This window comes from Silurus aristotelis (genome assembly GCF_946808225.1).
Source record: "Silurus aristotelis genome assembly, chromosome: 6".
Taxonomy (NCBI): domain Eukaryota; kingdom Metazoa; phylum Chordata; class Actinopteri; order Siluriformes; family Siluridae; genus Silurus; species Silurus aristotelis.
This window is the reverse complement of record NC_139579.1, coordinates 23743844-23765790: the sequence shown is the minus strand read 5'-3', so window position 1 is coordinate 23765790 and position 21947 is coordinate 23743844. Positions and strand designations below refer to the sequence as shown.

Sequence of the window (21947 nt, the reverse complement as noted above, 5' to 3'; positions counted from 1 at the left end):
AACCTGTCATAATTAAACCGAATTACAACACCGTTCCTATTTGCAAGGTGAATGCAAAACGCTTGAAAACAATCCGAACACTTAATTCCCGATTAATTCGAATCAGCAAGCATCCCAGAAATGTTCTGCGAGCTCCCACATCTCATCTTCAGTAAGATTTCAACTGTTTAGTAAACAATCAGCGCTGTGACTGGACTCGCCTCAGCTGGCATCTAACGCACAGATCGCATTTTCCCCCCACACCTGAATCCGGATTAATTCTAGTACAAGCGAATAGAAGGGATATGCACTCACCAAACCTTTTTTTTCTCCGAGAAAAAGCCCGACAGGCGTGTGTGTGTGTGTTTGTGTGTGTGTGTGTGTGTGTGTGTGTGTGTGTGTGTGTGTGTGTGTGTGTGGGAGAGAGAGAGAGAGAGAGAGAGAGAGAGAGTGAGGAGAGAGAGAGAGAGAGAGAGAGAGAGAGAGAGAGAGAGAGAGAGAGAGAGAGAGAGAGTGCTGTGTGCGTTGCAGTGCTCTGATCGCGGTGTGGAGGGAGAGGGTCGGCCGCTGGAGTTTTCCCCCCGTCTAGCGCGTGAGATCCGCACAACACACTTCGCCCGGCTTCCACTTTTCCCTTTGCGCTTCTCTCATCTTTCTATTCGCAGAATCTTTTTTGTTGTTGTTGTTGTTGCTAATGTTCTCTTTTTTGTTTGTTTTTGGCGAGAACATTCTAAAAACTTATCTCCCTCATCTTGCAGTCCCACAGCCTATAAAAGCCACACAAGTGACGCGTCTTTAAGGCATTTTATTGAACCGAATTCATCCTACACTCCTACATGAGCGGCTTCTCTCCCTCTTCTATAAGCGGTGCAATTGTTAATTCGGAAACAAAACATGTCACGGAGCTTTAAATGTAGCCGCTTAGATGCAAAAGCCCCTATCAATAAGGCGATGATGTCACGAGCGCGCGCGCGCGGCGGTGTGGAGGCTATTGTCACTGATGTGGCTAAATATTAAAAAAAGGGATGGATGACCTCTTTGGTTTTTGAGCCCCCCCCCCAAAAAAAAAAAAAAAAACCGTGCTTGGCATTAGGGAAAAGGGCCAGCAGTATTGCAATCGATGTCCCAGTCATTGCTCCTCCTCTTAACTTTCAAGCCTGCCTCGTGATTGATGATCTTTGGGGCGCTTTGATAATTGACTACTCCGAGGTAAGGCACAGATTTCTATCCTGAGATGTGATTGGACGAAAGACACATTTAAACACTTTCCCTATAAAAACATTTTTTTCCTGCCTGGGAAAGTTCATTTTTACTTAAAAAGGGGTGCTCACTATGTCCTAACAAACAAATACCTCATACTTAGAAGAGCAACTGGATATTAAGCATTTAAGTCATTTACATTTTGACTCGGAAACTGAAGTTATTTTTTATTTTTTTGCAAGAATCCTGGAAGACAGACTCGGCAAAGTGCACGGGGTTTGCAGTGAATTTGTAAGTTATATTTTATGCAAACTATTTTTTTTTCTTTCTTTAATACAGCCTTACTAAAGAATCTTGCAATGGGTATAAACTGCGTGAAGTTTACAGCATGCATCAATTATTTATTATTAATGAATAAAATAATAATAATAATAATAATAATAATAATAATAATAATAATAATAATAATAATAATTCTCTTCAAAGCCGTTAGGCAATACGTGAATTTTATCTTATTATGTTAATCTTTTTATTTTTCATTTGACACATCTATTCTGTAGTCGAATCAGATGTCAAAGAAGTGTGGACTAAAATGCAATGCAGATTAACGCGCAAAACGAGTTTGAGTGGTTTTTTTCTATCTTTCTTTTCTTCCCAGATACTTCAGTCCACTGTGTGTGTGTGTGTGTGTGTGTGTGTGTGTGTGTGTGTGTGTGTGTGTGTGTGCTGTTGTTGTTTGGCTCCCCCCGTGCGGAGTTGAAGCCGTCCTCTCGTGCGCGCGCTGCGTATCGCAGGGTTTGGTCTGTTCTCTGCGCGCGCCGCGGGGACTGGCTGTGGCCGGCGCTACTTCCGGGTTCCGTCATTCCACTGCGCGCCGCTCCGCGCTGTGAACTCACTCTGTTCTATAAGCGCGCCAGCAGCCAACCTGCCAACACTCGCTGACACTCACTCATCCTCAGACCGCGCCGTAGACGAAATACCTGCCGGGGGGAAAGCAGAGATCTTGCAATGGCAATCTTTTAATTTTTTTTTTTCCTCGCTGATTTTTCCGTCTTTTCCTTTTCCACAGCCCTCATAAAACAAGAAAACGAAGCGGAGGCGTGGGGCAGAACGCGGAGTTGCTGGATGAAAACGGACTAAAAAACATTTCGTCCCCTCTTTTGAACATCATCACCGACCATCATTCATTCATTACCTTGACAACCTCTGGCTTTGATTGACAGCCGGAGTGGCAAAAAGCCATGAGACACGACAGTTTAGTTACATGCAGGTTGTTGATGGGCCGATTGTAACCTTCAGTTTGCTTCTTGACATTTTTTTCGACTTTTTTGGGGGGCGAGGAGGAAAACAAGAAAAATTGCCAAACTCTTCCCGATGCCTGTGCTCGGTCTGAACTGTATTGGAGAATAGGCGAATTCACGAAGTTGGTTAAAAAAGGGAATCTTACCACTAAATCACGTTCTTACAGGACTGGGATATTAAATATACGACACGTCCCGGAGTTTATTGGAGCGCAGCCTGATGGCGCAGAGGGTAGGTTTTAAATCTCACACTCACCTATACACACATTCACTATAGGAAGGGCCGAGTGTATCCTTCTCTTCTCCACTTTGACGGCTAATATTGCAACTGCTCCTATATAAGGATTTTTTATTTTAATTCACATTTTCCACGAATCTCCACGACTCGCCCCGTGACAGCCCCGCGGTGTAGCGGTGTAGCGGTGGGCTCCGAGCCTTTCTGCAGCAGTGTTGAAGACAACCTTAAACTCAAAGCTCCAGCTAGAAGTAGCTCAACACTGAACTTTACCATGTTTCTGGTAATCCACAGAATAATTATGATCAGTATTTTTTTGTTTTTTTTTACACTTTTTGCGCTTTAAAAAAAAAACAACACTTCCACCACGCACAGCGCGTGCGAACAATTTTACACTTCTTCCTTTAAAGCCGTTCTTTCAGTTTTCTTTTCTATTTTATTCACACACGTGACTTTCTTTCTCTTCAGGTTGTGCATTTCTTTTATATTACTTGTACGTGACTTTTCTGTTCGTTTGTTTGTTTGTTTATCTTAATTCTAGTACGATGAGTTGGCCCATTACGGCGGTATGGACGGGGTCGGAGTTCCGGCGTCTATGTACGGGGACCCGCACGCGCCTCGGCCGCTGACCCAAGTGCACCATCTGAACCACGGGCCGCCGCTGCACGCGAGCCAGCACTACGGCGCCCATGCCCCGCATCCCAACGTAATGCCCACCAGTATGGGCTCAGCTGTCAACGACGTTTTAAAGCGGGATAAAGATCAAATTTATGGGTGAGTGAAATATTAATATCGCGCATTACCCGCCGCTTATTTTTGTTGCTGATCAGAGTTCAGTAAAAAACAAAACAAAGTATTGTGTTGCTGAAGCCGCATTTTTCCATCGTCCTGCATTCACTTATTTACAACTGAGTGTAAAATTAATAGAAAACGGTGCGTTTGGAGTGTGCATTGTTTTTTTCGTTAAATGATGAATAAAATAATGACAAAAAAATATAGTTAAAAAATAATTAAGTATATTTCCATTCGGTATTTTATAATAAAATATTTGCTTTTGTGCTTGGAAAATTTACACTGCATTAGTTACAAAAAAGTTACAAAACTTAAGAGCATTTTATGGATTATAGGCGAAAACAAAACTCTCGGTAGTACAAAGAAAATAAACAAACAAGGCTATTGGTTGAGAACAGATGATCTTTGGTGTCTGTTTGTATCTTTGCACGGTTCTGACATGAGTTTATAGGATATTGCTCCCCGCGCGCTTCAGAGCAAACGCTAAAGGCCGAATAATAGCTACAAGTACGCGTTTAAGCTCCAGTGTAAACAGGCAGGAAAAGCACGGGGAAAACTTTATCACAGCCGGTTGCGGCCAGTTACTTTGAGGTATTGTGTTTAGACTTGTATTTACGCTCGTTTTCCCTTCTCTTGGCAGTCACCCGCTTTTCCCTCTGCTCGCGCTGGTGTTTGAGAAGTGCGAGCTGGCGACGTGCACGCCCAGAGAACCAGGAGTCGCGGGAGGAGACGTGTGTTCCTCCGACTCCTTCAACGAGGACATCGCCGTCTTCGCCAAACAGGTCACTACTCACCACCAGTCCATGTCCAGTTTCTTTACTTTATGTCACCTGTCAATGAGTTTCAAATAAGTGAGAAAACAATTCATAGATGAAAAAATTGCACTGCATTAATTATGGAGCAAATGCATGCAAATTTTAATATATTTTTATTATATAAAAATTATTGTGTTTGTGCTGATTTTTTTTATGATTAAATAATGCATGTTATGTTATAATGACCGTGTGTGTAATGTAATTAATAGCCGACAGCTGCCAAAGTGACAATTAGTGTAAAAAAAAAAATGTAAAGGGAATAAAATGAAAGGTGGCATGCAATTAATTAATTATAAATTTAATGTTTTTTTAGGTTCGCGCGGAAAAACCTTTATTTTCTTCAAATCCAGAGCTGGACAATTTGGTAAGTTGTCGTTTTTTGTGAATTGTTTTCTAGTTCGGCTGTTTTGTTTGCTGGTGTGCTGATGAGTCCCGTGGATATTATTGTGCAGGTTAGCAAAGTAAATACGAGGGGATTTTTGATTCAAAAGCACAACCCTGATGCTGGACAGCTTTTTCTTTGAAGTGAATAAGAGGGGAAGCTCCAAGAGGTCTCGAGTGGCAGAGCATTAGGCTACCACAGGAGGCCGTGAAGGAAATCACTGATTATGCGCCTCGACTCCACACTGATTCCACCAAAAGCCTAATCACGATTATCTGAAGTGGAGTGTAATTTGCTGCTATAGACCACTGCCCTCATATCAAGCACACAGTCGTTTCCCAGTGCACACGGCCATATCACAGCGCACACACACATGCATTTGGGATTTTTTTTTATTATTATTAATTTATTAATTTGTATTTCCTTTAGGATATTCATATTATTGCGTTAGAATAATTTTCACCTATTTCACTATTATTGCACGCCATTCAAACACTTCGTGCATATTGATTCTGATGAAAAATAAACTGATACCTTTTTCATTTTTCGCAGATGATACAGGCGATCCAAGTATTACGGTTTCACCTTCTGGAGTTAGAAAAGGTAATTTCTGCTTTTACTGAATGCATTTGCAGGCTTATGATTTGTAGGTTTAAATTGATTGTGATTAGGAAATTATTAGACACCGTGGTCTTTTTTTTTGTTAGAAGAAAAATAATAGTTTGGCGTCCATGCGGAAAATGCGCAACATGTACTATTTCAACGTTGTGTATTATTTTATCAATATATATATTTTTTTAATTTATTATAATATCTATTTTATATAATATATTATAATAATGCACGACGGCGGCAGAACACACATTTAGTCAAGTCGACACAAATGCAATAGTTGTATTTATTTTCCTGTATTATTATTATTATTATTATTATTATTATTATTATTATTATTATTATTATTTGTTTAACTTGTTGCTCTGGTCCCCATGAGAATATTAAGCGACGCAACTATTCCACTATTGTTTCCTTGCCCTGGTGCGATCGTGTCCATTACTGCGGGTTATTTTTATCCTGGCTGTAAAGTTTTTCCATTATGCAGGGGGGGGAAAAAAACACAACTTGAAAATATATCTGTTCATGTCTGCTTTAGGTGCACGAGCTCTGCGACAATTTTTGCCACCGGTACATCAGTTGCTTAAAAGGAAAAATGCCTATAGATCTGGTCATCGACGAGCGGGACGGCAGCTCGAAATCGGACCACGAGGAACTCTCGGGATCTTCCACCAATTTAGCCGATCATGTAAGTAACATGGTTTTTTATTTGTCCTCTTCGACGTTATTGTGTAAAGGATAATGCGCTGGAGTGCCCCTTCACTGCCCCCCAGCCTATAAAACCGGTGCTGTCTGAGCCCAACAGGCTGCTCGAAAATGCCTTGAACTAATATGGAGCCAAGTTGTTATTGTCTGACGCGGTTGCTGAACTTTCGTTCACCTTTTCCTGTGAATAATAGCACGGTCAGAACATGAGGAGATTTTTTTTTCTTTCTGCCAGAATTGACGCAGGAGTATGTGTTGTGCGCGTAATATCTTTTTGTCGTTGTGCAATTTTTTATGCACGTAAAGAAGTTTTGCTTTGGCCTACTTGGAAATGCTGGCGTCCACGCAAATCTGTGTTGTGCATTTTTTGTGTAATAGCATTTAGAAGTGGGATTGTGTACTTTGTGAAGATACTGGACACGTGATTAAAGACCATTCACTATCATCTTGCAGATAGTCTTGAACTGCGTGCATGCTTGCTCAAATGATTGTAGGACACTAGAAATGAAAGTTAAGAGATGAACGTGTGTAGGACACTGAAAAAAAGTTAGGAAATAATCGTGTGTGTGTGTGTGTGTGTGTGTGTGTGTGTGTGTGTGTGTGTGTTCCCATGGCGACACTGACCATCAGGTTCATAATGTTTGATCTGCTTCATGGTTTGGCAGCGGTCTTGATGGTAATGTCTTTAATTGTTTTTTATTGATCGCCTTGTGGTTTCCTCTCACGCTTTGCGCCCGGTTTACGGCCTTTAGGCTGCGCTATATCCTGCCTTCCATTTATGTGCACCTGAAGTGTAGTAGCACTGAATTTGGAAATCGATGTCGTGGTTTAAGCGCGTTTATTCGGCGGTAATAAACGCGGCGCGCGCGGTGAGAAATGTTGCGCGGTGTGTTTCGCGTGCGTTAATGCGTTTTTATGCCTTCGGTACAATGAAGCAAAGTAAAGTTGCCGCATCGGGGGGAATGCTTAATATGTATCAGCACAAGCCTATTAGCAGCTCGAGCAGATCGGGGTGGGCTGGAAAGTCAGTGCAGTGCATCTGTCGGGGTCTGGCGTCTTTTTTTTTTAGGTGAATGTACACAATGGTGTATCAGGGGTATAAGCTAAAGGAATGGTGAAGGTCGGTGGGTTCCAGGATGGAAATTGAAAAGAAAAGGGAAAAAAAAGTGGGAACTTACTTGGAGAAGAAGTGTAGAAATGAGGCATGCTGTTGTTTATACCGAGGAGATTAGATAAACTAGGCGCTTTGGCTTCACGGCGGCAGATGGCTGATAGTCCCTCTCTCTTACTTACACACACACACACACACACACACACACTGAGCCTGTGGCACTGGGCTACTTATTAGGGATATAGTTTTGATAATTAGGAACATAGGTTTATAAGACAGATCGCTCAGTCTGTGGTCATTTACACCGACCACCTCATTACTTGTTTTAGTTCTGAGCGATTTATTTCTTTCCTTTGGCAGGAGTGGCGTTTTACAACTGCTAAATTGAGCGCTTAGCATTATTAAACCTGAAGTTTTCAATGTGTTTTAAAGTTGTATTTTATTTTTTTAAAGCTAAGACAGTTATATTAAAGACACGAATACAAACACGATTAAATTAGTATGTAACATGACTTTGTTTATTCTTGTATCATATACTGCAATCTTAGGTGGCATTTATATTAGCATGCTAACTACTAATGTAAGCATGCATCATCTTAGAGGAGCATATTATTTTCTCAAATTTTGTTAAAATAGATAAAAATGAGATACGTTGCCTTCAGCTAATTTTCTTACAATGTACAGTAGGAAAATGTCAAAATGTCAGGTTAAGAAAAAGAGTTAAAAAAATAGAGTTAGTGTGTGTGTGTATGTGTGTGTGTATGTATGTGTATGTATATATATATATATATATATATATATATATATATATATATATATATATATACACACAGCAAAAGTACCCAGTTGCTTTTTGATTAACTCATGTCATTAAAAATGGTGTGCATTTTTGTTTTTTTTTCCATTCATTCTTATTCCTCTTTTTTTTTTTCTTTTTTTTTTTTTTCTTTTTTTTTTTGACTAGAGAGGGACAGGCAATTTTATAGTTAGATATGCTAATTTATTTAGGTAGAATCTCTCACGTCCATTTTTCTTTGCTTTGCTATGCATTTTTAATATATAGCCCAAGGCTACATCTCATTTGGCAAAAGCTGGGGATGATGAGGCTCTTCACCATGAAGAAGACAGCCCGCTGTAATAGTCGCACTCCTTCTGCAGCTCTCTCGCTCTTCCATCTACCTGACACAGGCACTAATAAGCAAACTATTTTTTCACACCCAAATGCTATTCTTCTGCTTAGTGGATTGTAGAGTTGTGAGCGCAGATAAGGCCAATTTTAATTTCTTGAGCTTGCTTAAAGAAATTTCCTGTCAGTCTTCGCCCACCAAAAACACCCTAAGCAACGTTCTTAGCACCCTAACTTCTCACCAGAAAAAAGGAATGTAGTCAGTTTTATAGGCTTCATGAAAAGTGAATGTAAAAGGGGTAAGCCAGTCGGCTTCAGTAATCAGGCCGCTGCTATTAGTCATCAGACTTTTGTGTTTTAATTACTACAATGTAATTTCACTCTCCTGTATGCTGCGTCTAATTAATATGGATGAAATGCATTAATGCTTTCTAAGTATAATCTGTGCTAATTAATTTGTCTTTGCGTCTGCTGCTAAGATTTTTTTTTAAATATTAATATCATAGCAGTGTTCCCTCCCATTGCTCCTGAAATCATTTCAATATTAGTGTGTAGTTAGAGATTGCTGAATGGAAATATTTCAATGTGTGTTTTGAGGCTTACTCGTTCACTCACACTTGTGCTTCCCGCCGTGGTTATAGTATATCTTAATCAAATGCATGCACATTCCTTAAAATCTGCATTTCTCTCGTGTGTACTGGAGTGAATTATGTGTGGAGCAATAATATTTCAGCTCATCTCATGCAGTGAATTTCAATCAATTCATAAATCAATTAAAAGTGCCATACTTCTCTTTTATGGAGGCTATTTACATGGTCCTTGCTCTGTGATCGACTAGTTCAGGCCGCCGTGTTTGCATACATATAGCCTACAGGGCTTCTAAAGTCAGTGAACCGTGCATTTACTTAGTTCTAGGGGTCTTCTAAATTAAGCAGCACGTGCAGATGTACTCCAATAGGATTTCCCCCTTTCAAGTAACATGTTGCACGATAGCATTCACCACCCCTCACAATTGTTTTGTGATGGGATGATGTCTGGCTCTACATATCCTATTTGATTAGTGTAAGAGAGCTCAGGCCTGTTGGCAGGCCTCCCCTATGAGCCCCATAAGAAGAGATGGCTGCGTTTAACTTGTTGCTGTGTAACCTAAAATGCCACTTTATTTTCAAAGATCTGTTTGTGCAATATAAAGGATGTTTTTAAAATCCAGGCTTATTTTTGTGCTATCTAAAACTATTGCCGAGCATGGTGTTTTGTCCTGGTATATGTACATTTAGCTTTTTAGGTTTAAATCCACTGATCCTAGAGGTTCTGATCTAACATTCGTACAATACCTCGGAAAATGAACCTTGCAAATAGTCACTAATGAACCATTATCTGTCAGTTATTTGATGCACAATTGATACTTTATTTTTATACTTTTAAGTTAATTGATGGTCTTGTAAATACACCATGGTTGCAGTCAACCATTTGTTTAACATCTTTCAAAGCACCTGTATAATTATGTGTTAAATTCTACAAAAGTATGCTAGGAGATCTAAGCGCAAGATGCATTTGGAAATGTCAGGGCCTGAGGATTTATAGGGTGATATGTTTCATGCGTGTCAGCATGCTTGGTGATGTAGCTGTGATTCCTTTCAGCAATAGTATGCGTTCTTTTACATAGCACTCGTCGTTCTCAGCCTGTCCTGTCCCTACATGCATTTTTCTGTAAGTACATCAGGTTTTCTAAGAATCGGTACATAATCCACCGACAGTGCTAAATCAATTTTATTTGAAATTTTAAGGGATATTGAGAGGAAAGCCAGCAGAGTGAGTTGATAGGCAGGACAGGTGTGTGTCAGTGAGAAACAGCAGATAGCGACGGTATCAGACGTTCTCCTGTGGCCTGGGCCTCTACAAGCTTTCCCCCATATTGTCTCCTGCTTTTATATTAATTACAAGTTACATTATCAGCCATGAGTCGGTAACCTTGGCAAATAGAAAAGGCCGCCCCTAGAGACAGGCCTTCCTTGTATCTTATTTTTCATCTACTCCTATTGTGCTGCACCTCAGTGTTTGCTGGCTGCTACACTTCTCTTCCTGGTAACAGTGCTCTTTAACACAATTAGGGAAAAGCACGGTGTGAACCATGTTTGACTCCTAATTATACCAAACTACAGGGAATAGTCACATGAGCTTTTTTTTCCCTCTAAAAGATGGAGGGGGGGTGCTTCCGTAGTGAGATTGACGAGGGCCGTTTGGGTGATGCTCTCGCTCTCTTATTCTCTCTTCTTTTTTTTTTTTTACAGCTTGTTTGAACTTTAATGGACTCTGGGGAGTCCTGACAACTGTTTTGTTGTGTTGCAAGGCCTGTATCTGTTGAGCAGCCCTCTGACTGTGGCACAGACAGAGAGAGAGAGAAAGAGATAGAGAGAGAAAAGAGAGAGAGAGAGAGAAAGAGAGAGAGAGAAAGAGAGAGAGAGAGAGAAAGAGAGAGAGAGAGAGAGAGAGAGAGAGAGAGAGAGAGAGAGAGAGAGAGAGAGAGAGAGAGAGAGAGACCACTGCATTATTCATTCCAGAGGAGAAATACTGTTGCTTAAGTTGCAGAGCTGAATGAAGAAAGTTATCGCTGCCTGGTATGACTGTTTTTATATTGGTTGTGTTTTTCAGGACATGCATAGTGGAAATGTGTCTGTCTTGTTTGTTTGGGTTAAAGACCATGTGCTGTCTGTGTATTGAAGTCTGTTTGGTGCTTAGACGGCACAGTCATGCTGCTTGTTGTCTTACTTAATTTGGAGACTTATAACAGGCCCAAGATTCTCTACTCTGTTTAACTCTTAATTATGAAAGCATCATGTTGCACAGTTTTGTAAAGTATGCTTGTTGAACAGTGTAGTAAATTAGAAATGTTAAGATTTCTGTTGTTTAAACATATTTAATGCAACAGTTTGACATTGTATGGTTTGGACTGTATTTTTGAGGCCTGTCTTGCCGACAGTGGGTGTTTCACCACCAGGAAGTGGAACCCAGTCATTTTCTTTCCTTAAAACAACAAGGCCCATTCTAAGTACATAAGTCTGGCTTAGCTGAACGACATTATACATAGTAATAGGTTTTTTTTTTCAGTCTTTACTGTCTCTTTTCTTCAGCCCTTTTATGGCATTTATTCTAGAGACATGATGGAAATGTTATGACCAAATAATTGACATTTTTGCTGCTCTGATGTCACTGAGAATGACTAAAAGTGTGACTTAGGATAAAGGCCATGTTTTTGGAAAGGTTTCTTTTAACACTTGTTTTAGTTAAATAGACTGATATTTTGTCGTTGGATACTAGTATGTGCTACAATTGTCTTTTTCTGTAGCTAGACATTTGTAAACGTGTGAACTCTTCCTGTTAAACAGCCTATGTTGTGCCACAGTCCAGGCATGTAGTCATGCCTCGGATGCACAGGATAATCTTGAGTGTAGCTAAAAAAAACAACATGGGCAACTGCTGGTCAACAAATGCCTTAGCCCTTTTTCTTTCTCTGTGTGTTTCACGTTTGTGCAGTCAGCTAGACATGCGCTTGATCGCTTTCAGATTAAGAGTTCAGCTCTGACTGTAATGAGCTTACACCACATTGCAGCTCTGTATCTGCAGACACTTTGCAGAAATGTTTTTATTACTGAAGAGTATGTATTTGTGGTGCTGTGTCTGCATGCAAAGGAGTGACACATGGGATAAAAGAGAGCAAAAGAGTGGGCTGAGGTTTGCGGAAAGCCTTGATGCAGGCCTGAGTTTGTTTGGCTTGGGTTCTTTTCAAGGGGGCTGCTCTGTGGCGCAAAGAAAAAAAGTCAGACTGCTCTTTGACTTTTTGGTTCATCCAGTGCAGGTGATATGTTGACTGCAAACTACCATGTGTTTTCCGTGCATTTGTAATATATTGGTGGTGTGTGTGCTGTGAGGTGACGTGGTCAGCAAGTCCCTCTCCGGTTTGAGTGGCAGAGGAAATTCCACCTCTGGTCTGCCTTCGTTTTTGCACAGATAAAGCTTTTCCTGTACAGTACAAATCCTGTTTCCCTGTGCCGAGCACTCAGGCAAAGAGAACGACCAGGAAGGGTGAGGAGGAGAGGCCACTCAGAAATGACAAACTCGCCATTTTACTTGTTCGTCCACCTCTCATAGTGTGTGTGTGTGTGTTTGTGTGTGTGTGTGTGTGTGTGTGTGTGTGTGTGTGTGTGTTTGCTGGCATCTTTGTTCATGAAGAATCTTTTTGCCAGATTAGAGAGAGAGAGCCTCTCATATCTTATTTTCACTCCTGACAGTGCTAAAGATAAATGGAGCTTGTGGTGTACATCAGCTTTTTAGCCCTATATATTTCTCACTTGACACGGAAGTCTCAATTGGTTACGGTATAAACTAACTTGACATTTTTCCGCCGCATGTGTTTAGACAGTTCTTTTGAGCTTGCTCAGGATAGGACGCTACATTAAATACAGTGGTGATGGACTCTTAGGCTGTAATTAAGCTGTTAGGCTCATAGTGTTTGAAGTGAGTGCCTGCCAGCCTGGGATAGAAGTAAATATGAGCATGGAGCTGTCGATTTGGCATGTTTGTTTGAGCGCCGTACTTGTCGAGAGCAAAAGGAGAGCTAAAACAGGCAGACCAGAGATCCGCATAGCACTCCAGAGCCTCACTCATGTCCCTCTCACATTTCCAGTGTGTTCATGTGGTTTTTCTCTCTCCTTCTCCATTCATTCCTGTGCTCTGCTCCTGGTTTGCGGTTTGGATGGGGAACGTGGATGGATGGATCCCTTCTGTTGGACCCCAGAACCCAGCTTCCTGGAGAGACCACGATGACGCCACCTCCACACATTCGGCAGGCACGCCAGGGCCCTCCAGCGGAGGACATGCCTCACAGAGCGGAGACAACAGCAGCGAACAAGGTGAGCACGCATAGTGTGCTGATAAACACACACAGCATACACACATGGATATGCTATTTAATGCCTAATTAAGCACACACAATCACATGCATGTGATTTATTTTTAGACTACTTTTTACATTTTAAATAAATAAGTGAATTGACTAATAGTAGCTTGTATGGAAGTCCAGTGTATTAGATTTTCGGGTCATAAATTTAAGCATTTAAAAAAATGTGAACATTCATTCTGGATTTTATTTACTTTCACTCCTTTAATAATTTATGGGATTTACTAGAAAATAAATTTTAATGCTCAGCATTTACACCCACTCACTCACACAACAACAGTACACATCCACGGACGAGAGCATGTTAATAGCTTGAACCTGTAACTGTTCCAAAGCACAGAGTAACCCTTATGATTAATTGCATTTTTCTGCCAGCTCTTAGTAAAGTGTAAAAAATATTAACTCTGCTCAGCTCTGAAGCAATAACAAACAGGCTTGTGTTTTCATTAAGCACCAAACTGGCCAAGTCAGAGTAAGCATTCAGATGACTTTATGGCTACTTTTTTCTCCTGTCTTACGCATTGCACTCAACCTAAACGCCAGCACTAACTGGAAATAAACAGTTTTTTTTTCCTTCCGTTCATCAAAAATTATATTATGTTTTTTAGATTTGTTTAGTCTTTGTTGATGAACAATGAATGATTACTCCTTCTCTGCATCGGCCAGCAAACCGTGTGCCTTTTGCACTGAATTTCATCACAGACGTGTCTGGATTCTTTACACTTTCCGACACTGATTTCACGTCCAATTGCAGTCAGAGTCTCACCAATGAGCCATTGCAGTTATTGATGGAGCTCTCTACATCATAGAGGTTTAAAGTCCACTCTCCAGAGGGATGGGTGTTTTAAAACCTACACCAAACCACAGTGCCACATTCACTACTGTCTCTGTGGTTCACTCATGTCAAGTGCAGTAGCATCACTGCTTAACCATCTTGTTCATCAATGATGCAGCTTTTACATGTTTTCCAAAGTGTTTTAGAGACCAAAATAATATTCCACTCCTGTCAGCAATTAATCATGTGTCTAAATATACTGCCTTACATTGTCATATATCTTCCTGACTAATTGTAGCACACAGGGCTTGTAAGCTAAAGAGCGAATAATATATCAGAATGCAAATAGCACAGTGGTGCAATGTAAGAGCAAATATTGGTCTCCTTATTTGTTTCTTCTCAGTCAGGGCAGGGAGAGAAATGCACTGCCTATTGATTATCTTACACACATAAGTACAAGTGACCTGTAATCTACAGAGCACTTATCGACTCCTGTGCACCAGATCCAGTAACGGCTGATCGATACAGGCCAAGATGGCTACGGAACGGTGTAAAGTGCTCAGGCCGGACTCGACCCAGCCGAGCCCAAAGGCACTTCAGCATGAAAGCACACCTTCTTTTCTTCTGAATGATAGAAAAAAGAGAAAAAGAGGGGGGGGAAAGAGGGCAGCTGATTTACTGCTCTAATGAGGCTGTCCCTGCAGCCAGTTGTTTTGTGTGAGGCTCGCTATGACCTTTCGCTCCGCTCAGGAGCCCTGCCGCCTCATTTTTCACATTCTTGCAATTACGTTAACGCTTGAAGCACTCACTGACTCTCAGCTCCTGCCCGGGCCTGGCTGGACGTAGCTCCATTGCACTAAACGGCTCCGGCTGCTTCCCAGCGGCCCGTGTTACTCATCAGTGAAGAGTTTCCACACACTGCTGAAAACAGGCCAATGGTACATTAGGAGAACAAAAATGAAGAGAAATAGCTAGGTAGAACAAAATGTATGATTTCATAAAAAATAAATAAATAAATAAAGCTTAGACTTCATAGAAATAGGTCAATAGACACAGACGCTTCATGACACTTGGACTGTTTCCATCAAACCAATCGTCATTTTAATAATATTTTCACTAAACTGGGATTCCTATGGTTTTAAGCAAACCTATTTTTTAAATAAAAAATCTTGGTAAAAATGTAGTAAGTTAATATTAGTCAAACAGGTAAAGTTTTCAAACCACCTACAGCATTTTCTCTGAGATCTCTGAGACAAACTCCCAGAAAATGTACTGAGTCTACTGGTGCATTTTTCCTAAGACAGGAGAATCAAATTCAGTTTGATGCTGTTTACTGTTTTTTTTTACAGATTTTTTTATACATAAAATATTTGTAATAATTGTAATTAATGCATTACTGTACAAAATTTTTTGGGTGCCTAAAACCTTTTCACAGCACTGTATAATGCACACATATACACACATATATGTAGTGGCAATTAGCTAATACATTTGATATTGTAGGGTTGTAATCGGTCATTCTGTTTGCTGTCAAATACTTTCAGTGATTCAGATAATTTCAATGAATAAATGTAACATTACTTAAAAGAGCATATCTGCTGACAAGTTATTTCTAATTGGAATAATTGGCATTAACAAATGTGGCTACTGAACATGCAGCCCTTTTAGTTTTCCTTTTTCGCAAATCTTGAGTTTGTAATAGTATGAAATAAATTGACAAAATGTTGAACTGTTGAGAGCACCAGCTAGCAGGCTCTACTGTAGTTATTAGATATAAATATATAAACTTAAATAGAAGCACACTTTGCAGATTTTTTTCAGCAATTGAGCATCCCTGATGACAAGGCGAGCGCACCGATTGTAGAAGCGCTGTGTGGGTGCATGATTGCACTTGGGCTGCTGAGTGCGTGGCAGGCCTCTCCTGGCCTAAGGCCCCTCTCTGCAGGGTCAAAGTTTCTTATAAGTAGTTATTCCTGATGAGGGCACAACTCCCAGTGTTAACTGGGCCTGTTGATTTGGCCTGTTTCTAGGAAGAGAGTGCATTTGCCCTGTTCTCTTTTGCAGCAAGCTTCCAACGTCTGTGCCACAGAATGTAAGAGGGCAGAACAGGAGAGGAAAACATAGAAAGGATTCCAGCTTCATTAAAAATCAAGATGGAGGCTGTGTTGTGTGTTTGTTGTTGCCCCTGGCTCACAATGAAATCTGTTAGGTGTGTGTGTGTGTGTGTGTGTGTGTGTGTGTGTGTGTGTGTGTGTGTGTGTGTGTGTGTTGCTGCCTGTCCCTCCATGCCTGTTAAGAGTATAATTTAGGGGAATAATTAAAACCGAATACTGCCCCATAAACAAAAGATAAACTATAAAGCGGCAACATTGCCTGCTGTTTCATGGCCGTCACTCCCAGCTGTTGGAGGACTGATCATTTTTACACAGTGCCCAAGCTCAGTACAGCCCAATGGTCCAGCAAAGTCTAAAGCCTTAATCACAGTGTGCAATGCCCTGCTAGGCAATATACAGTCTCTCATGCACAAAAGGGCTTTGCATGGAACAGGTGTTTGGAGAATAGCTTATATTTGAGCCAAATGTGGCCCATTTACATCAACTACACTAATTATCTCAACTGATATTTGATTACAAAGTTTGTTTTGTGATTGACCATACTGTCTTTTGATTTAGAGCGGACTCAAAACATCACATGATGCTATAGATCCCTGTCCATTGAGTTATATGTATAAGCAATACAGTAACTTGGAGAACATTGAGTAAGGATGGGCTGGTTGGGGGGGAACAACATAGCGGATACTTTCAGACTCCCATTAGCATAAAACTGAGTAAATTATTCATGATGAATGCTTAATCTTAAGGGAAAGCTCTAGTTAATGTAGATAGTGCTTTGAGAGCGTGTTTCTTGCTGGATTCAGCATTCATAGGTGCTTACGGGAAAAGGCCTCACCACTCAGTCCTCTCTGTTCCCAGCTGTTTCAAGGGTCTGCTCTTTGAGGCTCTCTTCCATTCCCACTTACATGCTTTGCTCTGTCTCCTCTACCCCCCTCTAATAGACTCTGGCCTTTTTCCAGAGAGCGATTAAACGAAATGATCATCTCTCTCTCTCGTTCTCTCTCATGCTCTATGACTCTCTCTTGATCACTCTACATGTATGCCTGATTAGTGTATTAGAACAAAAACACAATTAAAGGCAAAGAAAGCAGAGTACTGTTAACGCTTTCCAGTATGTTAGTGAGAGTATTTCTAATAACACCATCCTTCCTTCTCCACCCACTTTTACCTATTTGTCACACCCTGTCTTTTGTTTTTTTCCCCCCTCAGGCTCTCTCTCTCTCTCTCTCTCTCTCTCTCTCTCTCTCTCTCTCTCTCTCTCTCTCTCTCTCTCTCTCTTTCTCTCTCTCTCACTCTCTTGCTCTCTCTCTCCCTGTATGGAAGGCCCTAATTGTGGCAAGCCGGTACATTTTGAAATTGTCCAGTCCAAAGTGCACATTTAAAGAATAGCTGTAGTTATTTTAACTATTGGCTACATATGAATAAATGTTGTGCACAGTTGGAAATTTCTTTTTTATCATTCATACATTTTTTTTTACAGCAGGACAAGACAAGAAGAAACTACACAAAAAAAGTAAGCAGAAAATGGACAGTGAAAAGCTGGTATATGTAGAAATTGCACCATTTAGCCCCTTCATATCCTGGTGGTGATTTTGAACACACAAAACCTGATGTAATATGGCTAAAAGGCATTTGAGACCACACCTCCGAGGGCTTCGGTGTGCACCATTAAAGCCACTGTATTTTTTACAAGCATGACAGTCTGCTGGCCCTTTAAAAAGACACCAGTTTGCACTGGAATTTCTTCAGTCTTGTTTTGGCAAGCCATGCCTGAGGGGGTCAGCTAAGAAGTCATTCATAAGGGGTAATAATCCGATCACTCCTGTCTCAACCAGATTTTGTTTCTCGCTGACTGCAGGTGTTTTTTTCTGCCTGTGCTCTGTGTGAGTTTTCTTCAAAAGTGGAACCAAGAAGAGACAAGGAAAGAGACAGAAGTCACTGCAGTTGTGTCGGATTATGACCTGTGTTTGTTGCTGCGTTTCCATTAGAGCAGTCAAAGGGGTTAGGGAGGCCATTGTACTCAAAGACACACCTGCAGGGAAACTGCAAAGCTGTGCCTAACTGCTCATCCAGGCCATTTAAGGTGTACTTATTTGGGAATTAACACTGACTCCTGGGCCCCCCTCCCATCAACCCCTTTGTGTTTGTCCGATGGGCCCTACTCTCGTTCCACTTTCTTCTTTCTTCTTCTTCTGCCTCTCTTGGCTTTCTAATCCACTCTGCCTCCTTTTCCCTATGGCTCTGCTAATGTCAGAGCCCCAGTTACAGGCTGACTAGCTTCCTGGTAGAAAGCGAAAGTTACTGAACCAATGGTTGAGTGTCTTTAGCCTGTGCAGGCATGGTGTGGTGGAGCTGGTGCTAAGCAGAGCAGCCATACCCTACAGGTACCTGTCAAACTGAACAGTTCACGTCCAAGAGAGTGGGAGGATGAGAAAGAGAGCATGGGTAGATTTGAGTTTGTATCTCCCCCGCCTGCTTCCATCGGCACAGCTAACACATTTATGCAAATCTTTTTTGGGCATTATTACAGATAAGCTCATTTTATAGCCTGATTTTCACTCTCCTGTGTGCTATAATGAGTCTCTGAGCGTGGGGGTGCTTGTTTGGGGAAGAATACCGGCCTTGTGCCCTGCAGTCTCCACACAGTGGAGAGCTTTTGTTTTTTCATTTGAAGAGAGAGGGACGGAGGAGGTGTTGAATTTGACAGTAGTTAGTGCCATTAGCTCTTGTTATTGGAGGCAGCAGTCTAATAATTTCTAATTACCCCAAGGAGGTATTAGGAGTGTTAGGAAGCAAGGATAATTTCTTATTTACACGCCTCAAGCAGTGAGCACTCTTAAAGAACGGAGGGTAATGTGAAACAAAACAAATCAACATGCCAAACAGGGCTACAGCCTGGGGGGAGATAATGTTCATTATGCATTACGATAATTCATTTAGAAGGTTATCAATTTCAGAATAGAGGGGGCTGTTTTGAGGAGTGGAGAAAAAAAAATACACATACGTACACACATGATTTCAAAGAAAGTAGATGAAAAAGAAGGACACTATTCAGAAATGGCCTGGCTGGTGCATTTCTAAAGGCTTGTTGCAATTAGTTTCCACGCTTCCAGGCGAAGCATGTTTCTTAAATGCACCCAGTCTTTTCTGCGTTCTATCCCTGGCATTGTTTTACTCGTTCAACATACAGAAGCTTGATTTGCTTTTAATGAAACCCTCTTGGCGAAAGAATTTGCTTTTGATGCCGTTTGTAGTAAAGCTCTTTTTAAAATACTATAACTGCTGTTAATGCGAATTTGGTAATGAACTGGATATTGCATTTTTCATGTGTGCCATATTTTGAGTTTGGTGTTCTGACACCACGTTGCCTCCCTCCCTTTTTTTCAAACCCATCTTTCCTTGACAGTAAAACAGGAATGTGTAAGGCTCCATTAGAACAATTGCAGGAATCTTAGTAAAAGAAGAGTTGGAAAGAAGACGAAATGAGTGCCTAAAGCTAGCTATTTCCACCAAAAAACAAACATATTAGAAGATGTTATTTAATGTAGATACTGAAAAAGAAAAGCACACACAAATCTCCCTCACTGAGGGTTGAGCTGCATTGTTTGGGCTGAATACTTACTCTCTGGGATGCAGTCCTTAGACAACTGCCTGGCTGTTGGAGACATCTGTGGAGGCTGACCCCCTGACCCCAAAAAAAGAATGCTGTGAAGGTGGGGGAATGCTGACTTTACCCCTCACATGGCCCGGAGGACAGCCGAGCGGCGCATGAGAACAAACTACGCAACTATTTAAAAACTACACAAAGAAAGACAGAGGGAGAGAGAGAGTGAGAGAGATAACAAAAAAGAAAAATGCTAGATAAGGCTAAAGCATATAGGACTGGTCTTTTTCTTTTTGCCCCAGAGGCCTTGCTGCTACTGCTCCTCCTCAGACCCCCATGAGATCATTTTCATCCTTTATGAGTAAAGATGAGCCGGGTGGAGACGGAGAGCAGGAGAGGTTATGTAGCCGAAGAGCTCCAGTTTGGTGGGGAGCTGCTCCCTGCTGCCATGGCCGCCTGCTATTCAGTGCACCTGCCATTGTGTGGGCATCCGTCCAGTTCCATTGTTGTAACAGAAAATGAGTCGTGCTCCCTGTGGCTCTGAAGGCATGCAGGAGAAGTAACTGCCATCGCTGCTCTCATTTGCGAAACCCCCTACATCTGTACTCCTGTTGCTCCTGATTTGATATTTTATGTACATTTTTCTCAGGATTACCTATTCACTTTCAGATAAGTGTTTCTCTGTTTGTCTTTCTGTCTGTCTCTCTGTCTAGATAAGTGTACATTCAAAGATATACACTCTGCCCAGGAGCTTCAGGCGACTGCCTCAGCTTCTGCTTTTGAGGTCTGATGGGAAGGAGAAATTGTAAAGTCAATAGTGAGGGCCAGAAAAAGAAAGAAAGACGCAGAAGATACACAAAAGAAGAAAAAAGAGACTAAAGCAAAGAAAATAATGGTCTTAAAGCAACATTATAGTGGTGAGGTATTGCATCAGATGTTTTCTGACCATGCTATTACTTTAAAGGTGCCTGTTAATGTAGCCATTAAGAACGTACCACATTATAATGATATCTCCAGGAACCGGTTCAAGATATTATAGTCAATTCTCTATAAGTTACAGTGCCAAAGCACACTTACGATATGACTGTCATCATCTGCTACTCTATTTTTCAATAAAGATTTATTTTTCTTGAGGAAAAGCCTGGGCTCTCCAACTCCTAATGTCAGGCAGCTAATTTAGGAAACACGCGAGTAATGTGTGGGATAATTCATTTGGGCAGGTCAAGGTGTTAGAGTGGCAATAATTGGAGCCCTGGACTCCAAACTCTTATTTCTCACTGTGGTAATAAGCACCTCGCCATCTTAGCTATGGCCCGAGTGCAATTTTTACTGTCAAGAGCTTTCAAGGCTCTAAAGTCAGACAGAGTGCCAGCACTGGACTGTAATAAAATGACCTGCTGATCTTACCTTGTGGACTATAGATGCTGGAAGCTCATCAAAAGCTGGCAGTTGCCTCTATTAACAGAGGAAAATTGTCTCATGTCAAGGCATTAAGCCAACTGTGCATGGTTCTGTTACGATACTGCTGTCTTAATTCATTCTTGTGGTGTTTAAATTTCTGTAACGTTCTACTTGCGCTTAAGCATTCCTGAGTGCAGTGAAGGAAATCAGGAGAGGGCTTTCCCTTTAAGTTGGACGAGAATAAAAAGAGCGCATGCTTTTTTTTTTGGAAATGATAATTACAGTCAGGAATGTCTGTGGGGAGGACAGCAGGCCACGGTTATTGACTTGTAAAGGAGCCGTTAGGTGAGTCTTGACAAGATGCGAGGCAGGCCCAAATCTTGTAAAGAAGTATCTGATTTCTCTGCTAGTTGGGTCCCTAGTGAGGTCGCCATGCTCTATCTCTCTGTGTTAATCGCGGGCTCACTGCTGTATGGTAAAACGGCAGATATAAAAGAATGCAAAATGACTTTTTTTTGTCAGAGAAGTGTTCTTTGCTTCTGCAAGGTACACTGGGATGAAGGGGGAAAGTGACTGTATTGCCCTGTATGTGTGTGCGCGCGCGCGCGTGTGTGTGTGTGTGTGTGTGTGTGTGTGTGTGTGAGACAGCAAGAAAGGTCAAGTGGTAAAGGGAAGCAAGTCAGCATGAGGGAAGACAAAAGTGGTGATCAGCTAACATGGCTGCTCACAGACCTGATTAATTTATGAAGGCAAACCGTGCAAGAGAGGCAGGTGGAATTGGAAGAAGTTTATACTGACTCCAGTGAGCACACACCACCCAGACCCAGGGGGGGACTCT

General features: G+C 41.3%; 1 protein-coding gene across 12 annotated transcripts in view; it reads left to right on the top strand.

Annotated features, from left to right (window-relative positions):
• The first annotated feature begins 473 nt into the window (after positions 1-473).
• meis2a (Meis homeobox 2a) overlaps positions 474-21947 on the top strand; it is a 68983-nt gene continuing 47509 nt past the window's right edge. For 3 of the 12 annotated variants that reach the window (XM_083545587.1, XM_083545590.1, XM_083545595.1), the window contains exons 1-8: positions 1204-1470; positions 1838-2712; positions 3257-3489; positions 4148-4289; positions 4636-4686; positions 5257-5307; positions 5855-6004; positions 13054-13168. In XM_083545587.1, coding sequence (XP_083401713.1) covers positions 2701-2712; positions 3257-3489; positions 4148-4289; positions 4636-4686; positions 5257-5307; positions 5855-6004; positions 13054-13168 — 754 coding nt within the window. In that variant the 5' untranslated portion in view covers positions 1204-1470; positions 1838-2700. Of the gene's footprint in view, positions 1471-1837; positions 2713-3256; positions 3490-4147; positions 4290-4635; positions 4687-5256; positions 5308-5854; positions 6005-13011; positions 13169-17584; positions 17618-21947 lie in introns of all 12 variants that reach the window. The other 9 variants (XM_083545592.1, XM_083545594.1, XM_083545585.1 and 6 more) reach the window with 8 other exon arrangements.